The sequence below is a fragment of the Myodes glareolus genome, chromosome 2, assembly GCF_982192425.1.
Source record: "Myodes glareolus chromosome 2, mMyoGla1.1, whole genome shotgun sequence".
Classification (NCBI taxonomy): domain Eukaryota; kingdom Metazoa; phylum Chordata; class Mammalia; order Rodentia; family Cricetidae; genus Myodes; species Myodes glareolus.
Genome location: NC_142027.1, coordinates 130,115,309 through 130,134,426, shown reverse-complemented (window position 1 = coordinate 130,134,426; position 19,118 = coordinate 130,115,309). Strand labels below are relative to the sequence as shown.

Genomic DNA, 19,118 nt, shown 5'->3' with positions numbered 1-19,118 from the left:
AGGAAGAGAGGGTTGATTTGGCATATGCTCTTATATCCACAGCCTCTCATTGAAGGAAGTCATGACAGGAACTCAAGCAGGGCAAGAACCTGAAGGCAGGAGCTGATGCAGAGATTGTGGAGGGAAGCTGCTCACTGGTTTGGGTTCTTTGCTGCTCAGTTCTGACTTCTGAAAGCACCCGGATGAGGGTGGACACAGCACACAGGGAATTGGATGGAGATGGCAGGAGGATGGTTGTTGCAGGATGCCTGGTCATGTGACACTGACCCCAGTACCTCGCCTGGCACTTTAGTGACTTTAGGGCGATTTCAGTCACCAGTTTCCCCAGCACCACCCCATGCCAGCCTGTCCTAACAGTGGCTCTCAGGCTGCCTTGCATATGTCTTAGGATGGGTTCCTGGATTCTTGATCCCTGTTTCCAAGTATCCAGGGGCCCACTGCATCCCACTGTCCTGGATTTGTGGAGTTACCACTTTCCCCTGCACACAGTATGTGTTCAGTGACAAGAAGGAGAGAGGCAGGCAAAGTCTCTTGGACAGACTTCTTGAGCCCCAAACACATCAAGAGTTCCTGAAGTGAGCATGTGACACTGTACAGTCCTGCCTGAAGTGGACCTCAAGTCAGAGGTGCAGAGAGTAGCAGGGTGCAGGCTGGATTCACTCCATGACCCCTTAGCAATCCGCACAGAGCAGCCACGTCTTCAAGGGTGCAAGCAGCTCTCATTTCAAGTCCCCCACAGTTATTTGCTCTACATAAAAGGAAGGAACTGTGTGCTTGGGTAATAATAAACAGACTTTTATTTTGAACAAATCACAGGCAGGCTTTTATTTTTTCAATAACATTGTTTAGGAACAAAACATTTCACATGCAAGTTAAATCTGCAACCCAAAGGTACACTCAGCAATTCATTTTCAGCACTTTTAAATGAGTTTCAGTAAAAGTTAAAATTCTGCAATGAAATACTGAGACTTTTTGCCTGCAACAGTGCCCGGGACTCAGAGAGTTGGCTATATTTGTCACACAGGATCACAGGCCCAAACCTGGGACCGCATGCCACCTCACGACCCTCAGCTCTGCAGACCAGTTCAGCCACACACAGATACAAAGAACCCAACTCCCCGGATAGCACCCTGCACCCACCCACCTAAGACACCAACCTACTCCTGTGAAATGGGGTGGCTGGGAAGGTGATGACGTCCACACTAGAGCAGGAATTGGGCACCGAAGTCTATACTACAACAGGGAACTTGTCATGGAAGGGATGGGGGCTAAAGAACCAGGCTTCCTGAATGTGGGGAAGCTTTTGGTTAGGACAGCCCTTCGGGTTACAGTGAGGGGGCCAAGCCTGAGAGACAGGCCAGGCCAGGACCCCCCCCTGCCCCTCTGAGAAGCTCAGTCCTCCATCCCCCTTGCTGCTTCTGTCCTCTGCATTAGCTGAAAGCATCTTCATTCCTTGTGTGCTACCCTCAACATCAGCTCCAGTCTGCTTCCTGGGACACGGCAGCCATTACTTAGGATTGGTTCCTGGCCTGGCACCCAGTAGACGGCCCTGGGTTGGGTGTGGAGCCTGTGGTTTGGGGGGTCGGTACTCCTGCTTCTGCAGGCGCTCCCTCCCCCGGGCCAGGGCCTCCAGGTACCACTGCTGCTCCTTCCACTGCTGCTTTCGCTGCTCCAGCTTCTTCCTCCTGGCTTCCAGCTCACAGAATTCGTCATCCAGCTGCCGGAGCTGTGTTCGCAGTTCCCTGTTCTCAGCATTGACACCCTGGCAGAAGACTCTGTGAGCCTGTTTGGCCACAGTCTCCAAGGCCTTGGCCTTCTTCCTCAGCTCTCTGGTGATGTTTTCTCCAGACTCCAGCAGGTTCAGCTTTTCCACCTGCTTCTCTAGGGCGGCCCTTTCCTTCAGGAACTGGAAGTGTGCCTTTCGGTCCATCAAGGGGATATCAGCTACTATGTTGGCTTTCTCCTGCACTAAGGCCTCTTTCTCCTGGTCCTGGCTCTCCTTTATCTGTGCAATGGGCTCCAGAGCCTTAAGCTTCTTCCTCAAGCTGACCTCCAGCTTCTTGCCCTGCATCAGTTGCTTCTGGAGGTCTGCAGAACGGGAGGTGAAGGTGCAGACCAGCTCTCGCCTCCTGTCCTCGATCTCCTGACACTGCTGGATGTAATCTTTCCACAGGAAGTCATACTTTTCCTGGACTCTCTGGTTTCTCTTCTTCAGGTACTCCAAGAAGGGCTTGTTTTCTTCTTCCTCGAATGTCTTCTCATCCTGCAGCTCCCTAGTGTCCCTCAGCAGCACTGCCCTCCGGAACTTAACAGCTTCTATCTTCTGATCCAGCTGGTTCATGGCCACCAGGGTCTTCTTCCTCACCCTCTTCTCCAACCGTGTCATTGACTCTGGCTTCAGATAGCTGTTGAGAATGGTCAAATGCGGGGACACTGTAAGGGGGTCCAGGAAGCAAGTGGTAGATCCTTGGGAATCCTGGAAGTCACTGTGGCTGCTATTCTGCTGTTTGAGGCTGATGCTGGCTCCTGAGGAACGGGAGCATACGTCATCGGCCTTCTTGTCAAGGGAATGCAGCTCAAATTGGGGCAGGTCCTCTCTCTGTGCTCTCTGTTCCCTGGAGACTATCTCTGGCCATCTCACCCTGAAGTCGACCACAGCCCTCTTCCTGGTAAGTAGAGGCCTATACCGCCTTTCACGGGGCGTCAAGAAATCAGTATCATTCTCAGTTGGGAGTGCAGAGGACCCCAAAGCCCTGGTCCCTTCTCTCTGGGAAAAGATGGTGGCACGCCTGCCTCTAGTGTTCCAGCTGGGGTAACCTTGACCTTGGGACTCCATAGTCCCTTCACCTCCTGGGGTCTAGGAGTACTCCTTCAGTGATCCCAGTCATCCATTCTCTGGGTCCCTCAATTATCACCTTCCCTACATTGCCCCACCTCTGGCACAGCCTTTGTCCAAGTCTTGGAACCAAATGGGTTCTCTACACAATGAGGGTTCAGAATGTGGAATGCCCTGGGAGTCTTTAGTGCTTATGCTTGCTATGGCTTAGGTGAGTTTCAGGGAAAGAGGGCTTCTTCTGCTGGAGGAAGGGGAAGGACCTGCTGGGAGAGGGCGTGGCCTGGAGAGGGCGTGGCATGTGGGCGGGTCCTTATGGCGGCGGGCGGGGTTTATAGGGTGGGGCCTTATTGGGAGGGCGGGGCCTGTGGAGGGAAAGACGCGTATAGGTTAATGGAAGAAAAATGGCAGCGGTTCGGCGCCCGTGGCAGGCAACACCTGAGCTTTCTCAGTCGTGCACGTCTATTGTGTCGCTAGGTGCCAGGAAGACCCTTTGCACTGTGACCTATCCTCTGCCGGTTGGACAGGAGTCCTGGGAGGGAGGGAAAGGTGCCAAGGGCCCAGAGGCCCCCAGGCTTCTGACTTCGCTTTGCAGTATGGTGCAATCTGGGTCTGTTCTGCCGGCTTCGGACTCCCTCCAAGCTGGCTGTGTTCCCAGTGGCATGGGAGTCCTGATGCCATAGCTGTGGAAGGGTGGGGCTTGCACAGCAAGCTACCTCAGTTTCCCAGGAAGTGGGAATTCCCAGGATTGCGCCCTGTGCAACCACCTCTGTACCGCGGTTACAGTGAAGTAAAGTAGTGAAGACCCAGAGTGTGGAGCGCTCTAGAGAGGACGTGAAGGAAGACCTCCCACCAGCGGAGCAGCTGCCAGAGCAGAGGCCCCAGCAAGGCCACTGCGCTGATTGGCTCTCCCTGCTTTGAAGGACAGCTGAGGAACTTCCCCTTGGCTTGTGACACAGGTTTCCTGCCTCCTGGCAAGGAGGCCCCGGGGAGCATCAGCAGGAAGCACCACTCTCTCTTAGAGTCTTGGGAGGAGGCTTCTGGGATAGGCCATGTGTGGTTGATGCTCTTCTCTGTGCTCCACTGACCTCATCGCCTCCCCTGCTCCCGGCTTTTGGGTCTCAGTTCAGCACTGCTGTGTACTGTTCTGTGTGCAGACACAGACTAGGTGCCTGGGAAACGGTCGTGAAAAGGAGGAAGGAGAGTGAACGACAAAGAGGAGAAGCCGCAGGGACAGTAAGGACACTCCCCACACCTTTAATTCCAACATTGGAATGGTGGTGGCAGAGGCGGGCAGATCCCTGGGAGTTTGCTGTCAGCCTGATCTATAGAGCTAGTTCCAGGGTAACACAGTGAGACCTGATCCCAAAGAAAGAAAGGAAGGAAGGAACCTGGCACACTGTCTTTCAGTGATGGAAGCAAGCACAGGCTTCTGTGACCTCTGACCTCCCCACGGCAGCATCAACCATTACCTCAATGTCACTTTAGATCTGGAATAGTGGCCCTTCCAGTACTGTTCTCTTTGCTCAGGGCCGCTTTCGCTATCTGGGGTCTTTTGGGGTTCCATATAAATTTTAGGATTTTTGTTTCTATTTCTGTGATGACTGTCAAGGGAATTTTGGTTCAGATTGCATGGAATCTGTAAAATTTTTTGGTAGAGTGGTCATTTTCACAAAATTAATTCAAATACTATGCATGGGATGTCTTTTTCTACTATTTTCCTTGATCTCTTCTACCGGAGATAGAAAGTTCACTATAGAACTTCAACTTCTTAACTAGGTTTATCTCTAGATATTTTTGAGGCTGTTTGCAAATGGGACTCTTTCCATGATTTCTTCCTCAAAATCTTTGTTATCAGCATATAGGAAGGCCTATTGACTTTCAGTGTTGATTCTGTACCCTGTCACTTTGCGGAAAGTACTCATTTCTTTCAGCTTCTAGAAGCTTTCTGGTGCAGTGTTTGGGTTCTTGTATGTATAATACCAGAACATCCAGAAATAGGGATATTTGACTTTTGCTGTTTGTATCCCTTTAATTTCCTTCTCTGTCTTATTGCTCTGGTTGGTAGTTTAAGCACTATATTGAAAAGATTGGACATAGTGGACATCCCTGTGTCATTCCTGCTTTAGTGAAATTACTTAGAGTTTTTCCTCCGTCTAGGATGACGCTAGCAGTGGTTTGGCATACATAGATTTATCTACTCTCTCCAGGACTTTATCATGAAGGCATGTTGGGTTTTATCAAAGTTCTCTTCTACATCTATCTAGATGATCATATGAGTTTTGTATTTAAGCACATTTGATTGATTTGTTACATTGATTGATCTATGTCTCTTGAGTAATTCCTATATCTCTAGGACTAAGCCAACTTGATCGTGGTGGATGATGTTTTTTATATATGCCTATATTCAGTTTGAATATATTTTATTGAGGACTTTTATATCTGTGTTCATCAGGAATATTGGCCTGTAGTTTTTTCTATTTTTTTGTGCCTCTTTTTATATTTAGAATGATACTGACTTCATAGAGGGAGTTTGCGGGCGTATGCCTGGTTTTGGTTTGGTTGTTTGTTTGTTTTGTTGTTGCTGCTGTTGTTGTTTTAACTTAAGAAGTATTGCTCACAGACCCTCTCTGAACATCTGGTAAAATCCACTGTGAATTCATCTGGGCCTGGACATTTTTACCCAGAAGGCATTTCATAACTGTCTACCTCCTCTTCTGTTACAGTTCTGTTTAGGTTGTTGATCTCTTCTTGGCTTGACTTTGGTAGTTTGAATGAACACAGAAATTCATTCACTTCTTGTGTATTTTCTAACTCAGTGGAGTATGGGTTTTTAGTGTATCCTCTCATAGAAATTTGTATTTCTTTGGTGAACTGTTGTAATGTTTCCCTGTTCATTTCTGCTTCTGCTAATTCATGGCCTCTCTTTCTTTCGGTTGATTGGTTGGTTGGGTCAAGGGTCTGTCAACCTTGTTTATTTTCTCAAAGTACCAGCTCTTAGAGTCATTGATTCTTTATAACTGTTTTCTTTGCCTCTGTTTCATTCATTTCTGTTCTGATTTCTTTTTAATTATTTCTTCCCATATCCTAGATTTAGGTTTGGTTTGTTCCCGTTTTTCCAAATTCTTTATTCATGCTCTTTAGGGTTGTTTTAGTGTAAGCACGTGGAGCTAAAACCTTCCCTGCTGAGACTGTTTTCAGGGTGTCCCAGAAGGCCGTGTCGCGCTGTCTTTTCATTTTCATTTAATTCCAGGAAGTTTTAAAGTCTTTTGATTTCTTCTTCAACCCATTCATCATGCAGTGATGTGTTGTTTAATCTCCACAAGATTTTGCATTCCTAGAGATTCCTTGCTGTTGATTTTAAGCTTTAGAGCACTGTGGTCGGAGAGAATAGGCAGCGTTATTGCAGCTTTCCTCAATTTGTTAAGATGTGTTTTCTGTGCCATGATGTGGTCTATTTTAGAGAGGCTTCCGTTGCCTGTGAGTAGAATGCATGTTCTCCAGGGTTTAAGTGGGGTACTCTGGAGATAACTACGGGCCTACCTGATTATGATGTCATTTAATTCTGATGTTTCTCTGTGTATATTTTGTTCAGATATCCTGTCTATTGCAGAAAGTGGTCTATTAATTGCTTATTTATTAATTATTGAGTTGGAGATAATCTGTGTCTTTCAGCCCAGTAGTACACTTTCTTTGAAATTAAGTGCATATATGTTTAGGGTGGTAATGTCTTCTTAGTTAATTCCCTTAATAAAACGAAGTCCTTTTCTGTCTCCTGATTTATTGCAGTTTGAGTTCTGTCTTGTAGGAGAGCAGCACCTGCTTACTTCCTGGTCCTTCTTGCTTAGAGTCATCTTGTTCACCACTCAAAGGTGCTTCTGATCTTTGAAGGCAAGTGAGTTTCTTGTAGGTGCAAGGAGATGAATCCTGTGTCTTTTGATTAGGGAGTTGAGGCCATTACTATTTAAAGTTATTATTGGAAGGAATATGATGCTGGGTGTGGCAGCACACACCATTAATCCTATTACTCTGGAGGCAGAGACAGGGGATCTCTGTGAGCTCAAGGCCAGCCAGGGCTGCAGAGTGAGAACTTTCTAGACTAGAAAAGGGGCATGGAGGGAGAAAGGTATGTGTTGGTTCGGCCTGTGTGTGTGTGTTCTTAGTCTGATTCTGGTGTTCAATAATTACACTTTTGCTTCTTTTCTATAGTGTCTTGGGTATGTTTATTCCTCTGCTCAGTTCAAAGTAGTGCTTTCAGATCCCTTGTAGAGTGGATCTGGTGGACGTGAATTTTTTTAGCCTGTTCATATCGTTTTGGAAAGTTTTTTTTTCTCCTTCAGCTGTCAGATAGCTTTTCTAGGTACAGTAGCCTCTGCTGGTGTCTGTGATCATTCAGAGCATGAAGTATATTGCTCCAGGCCATTCTGGCTTTTAATTTTCCAATTGAGCAGTCAGTTATTTTTCTGGGTTTTCTTTATGTGTGGCTTATGGGTTTTCTCTTGCAGTTTTCAATACCCTCTCTTTGTTCTTTATTTTTAGTATTTAGCTATGCGAGGTTGTGGGGAATTCCTTTTCTAGTCCTGTCTGATTTGGTGTTCTGTGTATTTCTTGTGTTGGTGTGTGTCTGTGTGTGTGTATCTGTGTGTATATGTTTCCATATTTGTGTCTGTGTGTGTGTGTCTTGTGTCTGTGTGTGTCCATGTGTGTCCGTGTCTATGTGTCCGTGTCTGTATGTGTATGTGTCCGTGTGTGTGTGTGTCTTTCCTTGGTTTGGAGAAGTTTTCTCCTATGATATTATTGAATATTTAGTCTATGCCATTGACCTAGGGTTCTTCTTCATCTATGCCTATATTCCAAGATTTTTTTTTCCAGCGTGTCTTGAAGTTCCTGTGTATTTCTTTTGAGTGTTTTTAAATTTGTTCATGTTCTTGGCCCGAGTCTCCTAATATCACCCCTTTGTCTTCACGTCCTGATATTCTGGCTTCTGCTCGCTTCATTCTACTTCTCAGGCCTTCCACTGCATTTTCTAACGAGGTGAATGCGTTTTTTCAATGACATCTTCACTTCAGCCCAAGTCCCTCTTTATTCACTTTGGGTTCCGGATCCTACGTTGTCTTCATCAGTTCACTCGGCTGCGTGTTTCTGCTTTCTCGGCATCACTGCCATGGCCGCTAAGCTGTGCATTCGTTTCTTTAAATTCCTTGTGTTCTTTGATTACATGGTATGATTGTTCTTGTAAATTCTCTGTCCTGGGGTTCATCTAGGTAATTCTTATTGGAGAATGATTCTATGGTGGACGGGGGGGGGGGAGGGGGGAATGTGACATACTGTACCGGCCCTTCCTATTTGTGGTTTTGGCTAAGACCTGGACACACAGACTTCCATTGGTTATGTGTCTGATATGAGATTTTAGGCAGCTTCTATGGAGGGCGAGCTTGATTTTTGGTCTGTTTGTGTATTTTTGTTTTTGTTTTTTTTCTGTTGTTTCCCAAGTTTGGTTGATTTCGATCAATCAGACTTGAGCTGGTAGCAGTGCCTTCAGTTGCTCCGTAGTAATTTTGATCGAAGGAATGGGGTAATTCCAATCCAGGTAACCAAAAAAAGCATAGAATGAACAAATGGTTGGATCTCTTTAAGCTTTGCTACCAAGTTCTGCCAGGGAGTGTGAGGGTGGCACGGGTGGGATCTTGGGCACACACCCAGCAGAGCTGGCGAACAAGCTGTGTGATAGGCTCAAGGTTTGGGGTGACGTGCACAGGCAAGGTGCCAGGACCTCACCAGGCTGCACTGGAGCACAGATGTACATCCCAGTCTAGATCTGGAGATTGGGTGCGGTCCAAGCTGCCTAGGGTCTGGAGATTCAACAGACTGGGTCAGCACATGGTATGGGTGCTCACCTAGGCTGAGTTTGAAGCTGGGTATGGCATGTGTGAGCTAGTATAAATAGAGCCTGCTCTTTCGTTCCCGGATGCCCAGACCCGAATAATCACACAGGAACTATATTAATTACAACACTGTTTGGTCAATGGCTCGGGCATATTTTTAGCTAGCTCTTACATCTTAAATTAACTCATTCCTATTAATCTATGTATCGCCACAAGGCTGTGGCCTACCAGTAAGGTTCTAGTATCCTCCTCCTTCAGCAGCTACATGGTGTCTCCTTGACTCTGCCTACTGTCTCTATATATCTCTGTTCAGATTTTCTATCTGGTTTTACTCTGCTAAGCCATTGGCCAAAGCAGTTTTATTCATCAACCAATAAAAGCAGCACATGTACAGAAGGACATCCCACATCAGGCTAGCATCTTAGTTTCTTGCCAGACTGTCTGGAGGTTGGATATGGTGCTAGGGAATTTGGGAGCACTAGGGTCTCAACAGACTAGGCTGGTGCCCAGGATGCTCTACCAGGCCCAAATCTGGAGGTTGGGAAGGGCACAGGAGGGGTCAGAAAACTGGCCTGGTGCTCAAGACGTGAGAGTCTGGCTAGGTCTGGTGCCTGGGAAAGAGCCAAGGTGGGCTAGGGTCATGCAAACTGGACAAGAGCAGTCTGGACAAGAGCACAGGATGTGTGACCCAGGCTTAGGCCTGGAGGTTAGACATGGTACAATGTCGGGGACCAGACTCAACAAAAATACCTCTTGCCAGAGTCGAGGTGTGGGGATTTAGAAAATATTAGTAAGAAAATTTTTCATTCATTTCACGTGAATGAAAATAATAAAACAGAGAAACATAGAATATCGAGAGGGAATTCCAGTGAGTACTGGAATTTGCCTGCATTTAATGTCCAATTGCTTAAAATACCCTAAAAGGTAGGAGCAAGATAAAAAACTGCATTAACATGATGCAAGGAAATGAACACACCAATTGAAGGTTGCGGGCTACAATGCACAGTTAAGCATTCTGTTGCTAGAACAAAACAAATCACGCTCACACCCTAGACCAAAACCTTCTGTAGACAAACCACTCCTTTGGTGGAATCCAAAGTTATCTCCTTAAGGGAACTGAAACTTAGTTGAATCCATAGTTTTTTTTTCTTTTTTTATTGATTTTTATTGAACTCTACATTTTTCTCTGCTCCCCTCCCTGCCTCTCCTCTCCCCTTCAACCCTCTCCCAAGGTCCCCATGCTCCCAATTTACTCAGGAGATCTTGTCTTTTTCTACTTCCCATGTAGATTAGATCTATGTATGTCTCTCTTAGGGCCCTCATTGTTGTCTAGGTTCTCTGGGATTGTGATTTGTAGGCTGTTTTTCTTTGTTTTATGTTTAAAAAACACTTATGAGTGAATACATGTGATACTTGCCTTTCTGTGTCTGGGTTACCTCAGTCAAAATAATGTTTTCTAGCTCTATCCATTTGCCTGCAAAATTCAAGATGTCATTATTTTTTTCTGCTGTGTAAATGTACCACATTTTCCTTATCCATTCTTTGGTTGAGAGGCATTTAGGTTGTTTTCAGGTTCTGGCTATGACAAAGAAAGCTACTATGAACATAGTTGAGCACATGTCCTTGTGGCACGATTGAGCATCCTTTGGATATATACCCAACAGTGATATTGTTGGGTGTTAAGGAAGGTTGTATCCTAATTTACCCCACAACCTCTCCAGCATAAGTTGTCATCAGTGTTTTTGATCTTGGCCATTCTTACAGGTGTAAGATGGAAGCTCAGAGTTGTCGTGATTTGCATTTTTCTGATGACTAAGGATGTTTTAGGAACATATCTACTTCTCTATACTTGAAATACAAGGCCTGGCTTTTAGCCACCCCTGATGACAATAACCTTGAGAGAGCAAAACTCTCTGGTCAAAATCTAGGTGGGACCTTCAATAACCTTGAAGGCCTAGAGGTAGGTTCCAACTCTCTGATCTTTGGTCAACATGGAAATAGGCTCACGTTTTCAGGCCTCCACAGTATAAGCAAGCTAGAGTCAGGCAGACACAACAGGTTGGGCCCTTTCTGTCATTCACCATCACCTTCATCCTCCATGTCAGTGGCAAGGCCTTGTCCTGCGTTCAGATCTGTGCATTACCCCTCACTAGGGGTCATGGTAACAGGCTTGAGCACAGTTCCTGCCTAAGGCCCCCACCTCCCTGTTGCCACGCACAGTGGAGAACTCTGCTCATCTGGGAAGTAACAAGAAGCAGGTCATTTTCTCCCACGAGCAGGTGAACTGTGGTCAGCTGGGCCTGTAGAACAACACTAGCTTCAGGTGACCTCACCACCTTTGCTCAGCATCTTCTGCATCAAAGAAGAGGGAAAGACCCACGTCACATGCCCAGCTCACCACTGCACCGCAGTGTTGTTAATGGGACAGGGAAGCCGGCTGTAACTGCGCGGTTTGACTTCCTAGTGAGACCCAGACTGGGAGAGCCATTTCATAGTAAAGATCTCCACCACTCGTCTGCGGATCAGATCAGCTCATTGTGTTTATGGGAGGGAGCAGTGTGTCCTGGGCCCATCTGCCATCTGGGACGCCTCAGCTCTGCTTTGTAGCCTGGGCCCTAAAACATTGTATGTCTGACGGAATTCTGTGTCCCTGAAGAGGTGACAGATGGGAGCCCACAATGACTCCCTCCTCTTCTCTCTCACCATCAAGCCTGAACCTGAGCAACAGTGACATCCTGACCATCTATGATGGTGATGAGGTTGTGCCCCACGTCCTGGGCCAGTACTTCGGCAACAGCAGCCCTCAGAAGCTGTACTCCTCCACACCGGACCTCACCATCCAGTTCCACTCAGACCCCGCTGGCCTCATCTTTGGCAAGGGCCAGGGATTTATCATGAACTATATAGGTAGGTATTTCAACCCATCGGTCTTGTTTGTGTTGGAGGGAGGTTGTGCATGGTGATTTCCTGTAGGCACGTCTGTGTGGATGCTTCGTGGCTGGTGGATCTGTCAATGACTGGTGCAGCTCTCACATGTGGCTTTAGAGCACGGGCTCTCTAGTCATGAGGACCACGGTTTATATCCTAGCACTGTTGTGGAGCGCTGTGTGGCCCTGTATGAGTCAGTGAGCCACTCTGAGCACACTCTCATAGGTGGGAATGCTGAGGAAGTGGGTGTAAGTACCTATTAGACAAGGCTTTGTGATGCCAAGGCTTGGGTTTCAATGGCTGCCAGCTGTGACTCCAGGGCACACACCCACTTCCCTTTCTGCAACTTCACAACTCTCATCTGCTCCTTCTCCTGAGCCAGCTCTCCCTACGGACACCCCTTCTTCCGAGTCACTGAACAGGGCAGCTCTGCCTACCCTTCTTCCTATGCCTCAGAGCCTGGGCACACAAGCAGGGTACATCTTCCTTGGTTCTCAGCGTGACTGATGAATTCTTCATAAAACAAAGCCAAAAAGCAGCATCTGATCAAGTTCAAGGCCAATTCACATTCCACCTTCCATCCCTACCACCATCACCACTGCAACCACCACCCCATCTCCACCACCACCATCACCATTGTCACCACCACCCCATCTCCACCACCACCATCACCATTGTCACCACCAACAACAACCCCATCCCCATCACTCCCACAACCATCCCCATACCCGTCATCACCAACACTACAACTACAGTAAACACCACCACTTAAACAACTATAATCACCAAAACCAGCCCCTCATCTACAGCTACCACAACATATACAACCACCAGTACTGTGACCACATTCACCATCTTCACCATCACCGTACCACCATGTGTGTGTGTGTGTGTGTCAGAGAGAGAGAGAGAGAGAGAGAGAGAGAGAGAGAGAGAGAGAGAGAGAGAATTCTTGTCTGGGTCTCCTTGCTCACAGAGTTAACAAGAGCCTATGGGGACAGTGATTTGGTGCCTCCATGCACCTGCTGGAGAAAAGCAAAACCTCCATTGTCCTAGTAGTGGCCTCTGAAAACTAAAGAATGACCAATGTAGGCCACTGGGCCATAGCCACCCAGGTAGACATGGTGCCAACTAAGTAAATTCTGACTGTGACCCCTACCACAGAGGGGACAGAGTCCTCCACAAGGTGTGGCATGGCCGCTCCCACTGAGGGTCAGCCAAGCAAACCTTTTTGTCTGAAGGCATTTGACAGAGAAAGCCTGCAGTCCTCACTTCCGCTTCCAGCCTGAGCTCTCACTCTCTCTCTTTTCCATCTCTCTCCTCTCCTCTCCTCTCCTCTTCTCTCTCCTCTTCTCTCTCTCTCTCTCTCTCTCTCTCTCTCTCTCTCTCTTGCTTTCTCTCTCTGTTTCCCTTTCTCTCTCAGCCTCTCTCTCCCCTTTCCCCTTCCCCTCCATAACCCACTAAATAAATATCCAACCTCACTCCACATGGTGTGCATGCCTATCATCTCTGTCTCTCATCCACATGGCTCCTCATCTCTGTCTCTCACCTGCCGTGGCTCCTCATGGGACCGGCTGACCCAGCAAGGTGTCTCACCTGCCGCAGGGCTCCCTGCCACCTGCTGCCCCTCAGGGAACAGAGCTGTTTTATTTTTACCATTACACTCACCCCCTTCCTTCCTATCCGTCCATGTTCCAGCAGGTGCAGCTGAGCCCCAAATCCAGCACTTGGCTGATTTTTTCAAAGACCTAAAAATAGGGGCCCCTGCTTCCCTCCAGGCAACTCTAGAAGCTATCTCCCTGTCCCCCTCCTTCAGACAGCCAGGAGAGGTCCTTTCTCCAAATAAAACTGATGAAATCCTGGGGGAAACCCCTGCCGACTGCTCAGGGTAGCTTTCCGCAGGCAGCCGAGGCCACTGCTGTCCCCAAGAGTTATAGAACTGCCTCGGGTCTGCGCACCATGCAGTCTGATGCAAGCACAGGAAGAATGGAGTCTGGACCACCTCAGTGACAGCTCTGTAGGAGGAAGAGCGGCTCCCAGCTCAGTGGCACCTCTGGGTGTCCCGGGTTGTGGCAAATGTTCTTCAGCACCGTGCAGCTTGAGCTGAAGAATTTGCAAGTGGTCGCTGTCACTCGTGGTAAGCTGTTGTCTTGCTGTGAACTGATCCTCCACAGTTCAGACAGCAGCTAACTGCACCGGACTCTGTCTAAACTGCTTTCCCAAATCTAAGGAAGATGTTTTGTTTTAAAGAGGTGTCACGGAACGACTCCTGCTCAGATTTGCCTGAGATCCAAAATGGTTGGAAAACCACTTCCCACACTGAGCTGGTCAGAGGAGCCCGGATCACCTACCAGTGCGACCCTGGCTATGACATCGTGGGGAGCGACACTCTCACCTGCCAATGGGACCTGAGTTGGAGCAGTGACCCCCCATTTTGTGAAAAAAGTAAGACTCTTTTTTCTCTCTCTCTCCCTAAATCACTGGGTGGGAAGTCCCTCCCAAGGGCAAACATCACACGTAATCAACCCTACCTGTTTAAGGTCGGAGAGGTGGGGACTGTGGCGAGAGAGTCCAACCAGTGTGGACGTGATGCTGGATCTTTAAAGTGTCCATAGAGCCAAGCGAAGCAAGTCAAAGTATCGGTCCAGTTCCAGGCTCCCTCCATAGGCAGCCAGCCTCCTTCCTTCTGACTGCCGGGTGCTGCCCCGGGAATGCAGGACCACAGGGCAAACATGGACAGTAGCTGTGCCCCGCCATGAAAGGGGGGTAAGAAAAGGAGGGGCTGCTAGTTTCTTGCTGATGTCCTACTGCCACGGAAGGAGCTGGGCTCTGCCATGGCCTCTTCTCCTGGCCAGTTTCTTCCCACTTCCTGCATCAAATTCCCAACCCCAACTCTGTTATGGGGACCTTCAGGTGACATTTTAATGTTCCTGTTCCACAAAATTAGACTCAGAATAACTCAATAATAACGAGTGTTGGCAGAGGGCAAGCGTGATGGGCAGAGACAGAGCAGGGAAGGAAAAAGACAGCAACACAGGAAGACCTACTGAGGAGCCATGGCCGGCCACATATATACATGTGACAGCTGTGGCACCTGGCACATTCAGAAGGACCCAGGTAGGCAGGAGGTAGGTGGATGGATGGGCGGATGGATGGATGGATGGATGGATGGATGGATGGATGGACGGATGGATGGATGGGTTTATAGATACAGATGGGCCTGGTCTGTGCATTGGTCGAGACTGACATTTTCTATGTAGGTACTTCTTTACCTCTCTCCATGTATAGATGTCTGCTCATATCTGTCGATAGATATATGTACGTGAGATTTTTTTTGTGGCTTCCTAGACATAGATATCTATGCAGATGAAACAGAGTTATAAACCATATGTCTAATATATGGTATTGTATATACATATATACAAGGTAACTGATGCATAACTATATATGTGGCATATGACTGTGTCTGTATCTATATAAAGCTCTATCTAGATGATTCTAGATGGACAGATATACAGACAGGATAGAGGGACAGATGGACAGAGGATTGAGGGGTGGGTGGACAGACAGATGGTTTACAGGTAGGAATAGCTGCAGAAGGGTATTCCACATGGAGGTATGCACACGCATAAACTGTCAGTGGCTGAGGAAGGTGGACATCGTCCACACCACTCGGGTGTTCACTTCCTCCTTTCTAATTAGTTTACTGTTTCTCTTTTATCTGTATCGATTTTCTAATAAAAGTGTAATTGATGTTTGTTTTCTAGTGTCAGACATTACAGAGCAGCGACAACCCTCGCTTTGTTCCTCCCACTCTGGCCACTGCTAGGGATTTCATAGAATGGATGCTCAGACTAAGTCCTTCCCTCCCCACTGTGCTCACCCCATATACACACCATGCTAGCCTCAAGTTCTCCCCGCCCATGCTCATCCTCCTCAAATGCTCCCCACATATGCTCACCCTCCTCACAGTGCTCCCTGCTCATGCTCACGCTCCTCACAGTCCTCCCCGCCCATGCTCACCCTCCTCACAGTCCTCCCCGCCCATGCTCACCCTCCTCACAGGGCTCCCCGCCCATGCTCATCCTCCTCAGTGATGATTTATACCTTAGATGTAGGTTTGGGTCCTGGTGAAAACCTTGGGGGAGTTTTCAGTAATACATTAAAATTTATTTCTCCTCCCACCTGACCTATGTCCCCGAAGGGCAAAGGACTGACGTAAGACGCTCTTGAGATCTCCCCATAAGTCTTGGTGACCCATGGTGTCACTGTGCCTCCGTGTGCTCCTCTCTCCGCAGTTATGTACTGCACCGACCCCGGGGAGGTGGAGCACTCCACCCGCCTCATCTCCGACCCCGTGCTGCTGGTGGGCACCACCATCCAGTACACCTGCAGCCCTGGGTTCGTTCTTGAAGGGAGCTCGCTTCTCACCTGCTACAGTCGCGAGACAGGGACTCCCATTTGGACATCCCGCCTGCCCCACTGTGTCTGTGAGTCCTGCGTTCAAACTGCGGTCATTGTTTCAGGCTTGCTTCTCCTGCTACCTGCTACCAAGGAGACCGCCCTGGGGGAGGTATCACATTGCATGTGTTGTTACCACCACACTCCATGACAGTTGGCACTGGCAGGCACTTATATGAAGGCTTTCAGGTAAACCCTGAAACTCCGTCAGCCTTCTGCCAGGTTTCCCTCACCTCTCTCTTGTTTTCTCATTAAGAAGAGGGTGTCGGGACTGGGGAGATGGCTCTGTGGATGAGGCACTTGCCACACTAGCTTGAGGGCTGAGTTTGGATCCCCAGCTCCCACAGAAACGCGATGAACTGATGAACTGAAGTAGGTGGTGTTAGGTCTTGGCGAGTACTTGACCAGGCCAAGTTCCACGGGGAGACCTGCGTAAGAGATGGCAGAAGGGAATGCAAGGCTCAGAAGGTGGCTACTACCTAGTTAACAGAGAGTTCAGTTAGTTGCAAGGTCAGGCTTCTGGTGACCCCAGGAGTCCTGCCCACGGCAGCTATAGACCACGATGGTGTAACCAGAAGAGAGCTTTGCACACCATTGAGGTTTGAAACAGCTGTGTTCCCAGTGCCCATGTCTGGCGGCACACAACCACCTGTGACCTTAGCTCCAAGAGGTCTGACTTCCTCTTCTGTGCTCTGACGGCCACACTCCGACAGACGCACAGAAATTCAAACAGTCGGCCATATAGGCTGGGAGGTCACTGAGAAGTGTGGGCAGTTGGGACCCCAGATAATACACCTGAGCCTCAGGAGCCTAGGGGAGAACCGAGCCCTGGCAGGGGACAGCTGGTGGCCTGGCTGCTCCTCCAAGGGGAATACAATCTGTGACCTGTCAGCCAGGCGTGGCCCCCAATGACTCCAGCAGCAAGAAGCCCCACAAACAGACAGACAAAGCCACTGGAGAACAAGGAGGCCCTGTTCTGGGGCGGCTGCTCACCGGCACTATTGTGAGCCCAGCCTTAGGCAGCGTGCCAATACCTCAACTCCTCTGTTGCGGGAAGGAAAAGCCCTGAGGTGTGTCACTTCTGATAGAGAAGAAAGAGAAAATGAAGTCCTAGAGACCTCACCTCTCCCCTGCTTGTGACCAAGATCCTGCTGGGGTACACCTGTGCATGCATATGCAAATTATGGAGCCGAGATTCACAAGGTGTAGTAGCCTTCGTTACTATAACCAGACCCTTGAGACAGATTGATTTAGAAAGAAAAAGGGTTCATTGAACCCCCATTCGTTAGTCCAACAGCAGTTGTTCTGATGGACATCTTGACCAGAGTTTGTGCTGAGGTTGAGAGCTGAGGTTAGGGTCCCATCATCCATAATGGAACAGCCGAATGGCCCCTGGACCACTACCAGATCCCATCTCCCACAGCACCACCCTGGGGAGCAAGCCCTCACGCATGGACCTCTGAGGGACACACAACATCAGAAGAAGGGGGGCAGCCTCCAGAGCCCATGGCATGAGCGCTGGGCTTGCCCAGTGACTCCCGAATGCTCAGACACACCATTCTTGCAAATAAGGCTGCAGAGACCCCAGCTGAGAAGATAGGGAAAGTTAACTCTCTCCAAAGACACCCTGGGGGTGGCCACCAAAGCCCGAAGATCACCAAGCCTGAGCCTCCCTCCCCTGAGGCCAGTGTTCCTGGAAATATTCGTGTCAGGTGCAGGGCTGAGTGGAACTGGCTTCCCTGACACCCGTGCTAATGAGCTCACAAGTCATAGCAGGTGTCAGGGCACCTAGAAAGCTCTGGGAGAACTTGGGGGAGGAGAGAGGGAACATTCCTTCTCAAGGTCACCTGGGGGCGGGAGGCTGAAATCGGAATTGAACCAATTTGAGGGTCAGAGGATCACCAGACTCAGATTGTAGCTTGGCCCCTTCCTCCTTGTCAGACACTGACAAATGAGGTGCCTCAGTTTACCTATCTATAAAATGGCAGTGCAGCGAGCTGTTGACAACAGAGGCAAACTTCCCACAAAGCGTGTCTGCACTGGCTGCTGGCTGAGCGACGGTGACAAGTGACCCAGTGGTACTTTGACACTTCTGAGAAGGGAGGAAGACAGTCGGATCTAAGTCTCCAGGTCTTCAGAAGACCTGACAAAGGATTTCTGAACCACATGTGGTGTTTGGTGTACACCAATAACCCCAGCACTGCTGAGGCAGGAGGTCAAGGCCAGCCTGAGCTGCAGAATAGGGAGACCCTGTCTCCAAACAGGCAAAGCTGGCTGAGGGTGTGGCTGTGAGATACAGGAATTTGGTCTTGACTGCTTGGAGACATAGAATGGCTGTCATCTATCCAAAGTGAACATCCAAATATTTCAGAGATGAACTAAGTGACGAATTAGCCCATTGGCCACACTGTGATGTCACCTCTTCTCTGCGAACCCAACTAGACTTGCAGTCACCTAGGAGACACACTTCTGGGCATATTCATGCTGCATTTCCAGAGAGAAGACACCGTCACTGATACCATCCCTTGGGTGAATAAAAAGGGGGTTTCATCTCTCTGTCTCCTAACTGCGTGCACAGTGTGACCCGCTGCCTCACCCTCCTGCCACCGTGTCCTCCTTGCCCCATGGACGGCATCCTCAAGTGTGAGACAGAATAGACCCTTCCTTCCTGACCTTCCTGAGCCACGCAGGGATGTGTCACAGCAGCCAGGAAACAAGTGACAGATGCATCAAAGCTAACTGTAGATCATACTGGGCCTTTCAGAACAGCACCCTGCCGCCAAAATGGCAGCCACACCTGCGATCCCAGCAGATAGACAATTCCAGGAAGGATTACAGAGAAATCTCCTGGGGTGCTGCTGCCATCTTCTGGTCGGCCATTTCTGGGTACCACAGGGATTGCGCGGGGCTTGAAAGCCCCTTGAAAGGTGCCCCTCTGTTCTGGGAAGATGGAGGCCAGATTCTCCTCAGAGTTCGGCACTGCTGAGCTCCGGGAGAACAGAACAGAAACC

The 19,118-nt window shown here is 48.8% G+C and overlaps 2 protein-coding genes across 7 annotated transcripts in view; one reads left to right on the top strand and one right to left on the bottom strand.

Annotated features, from left to right (window-relative positions):
* The window catches only part of Sez6l (seizure related 6 homolog like), a 155,906-nt gene that overhangs the window by 124,787 nt on the left and 12,001 nt on the right, over window positions 1-19,118 (top strand). For 3 of the 6 annotated variants that reach the window (XM_087903698.1, XM_087903697.1, XM_087903696.1), the window contains exons 10-12: window positions 11,429-11,625; window positions 13,897-14,091; window positions 15,945-16,136. In XM_087903698.1, coding sequence (XP_087759824.1) covers window positions 11,429-11,625; window positions 13,897-14,091; window positions 15,945-16,136 — 584 coding nt within the window. The remainder of the gene's footprint in view (window positions 1-11,428; window positions 11,626-13,896; window positions 14,092-15,944; window positions 16,137-19,118) is intronic. The other 3 variants (XM_087903701.1, XM_087903700.1, XM_087903699.1) reach the window with 1 other exon arrangement.
* Window positions 824-2,925, bottom strand: LOC125410779 (coiled-coil domain-containing protein 121-like). Its single transcript, XM_048450478.3, has one exon. The coding sequence runs from the start codon at window positions 2,834-2,836 to the stop codon at window positions 1,508-1,510; it is 1,329 nt and encodes a 442-aa protein (XP_048306435.3). The 5' UTR covers window positions 2,837-2,925; the 3' UTR covers window positions 824-1,507.

Excerpts from the sequence above, each read along its gene's own strand:
- LOC125410779 (XM_048450478.3), bottom strand. The coding sequence starts at position 2,836 with ATGGAGTCCCAAGGTCAAGGTTACCCCAGCTGGAACACTAGAGGCAGG.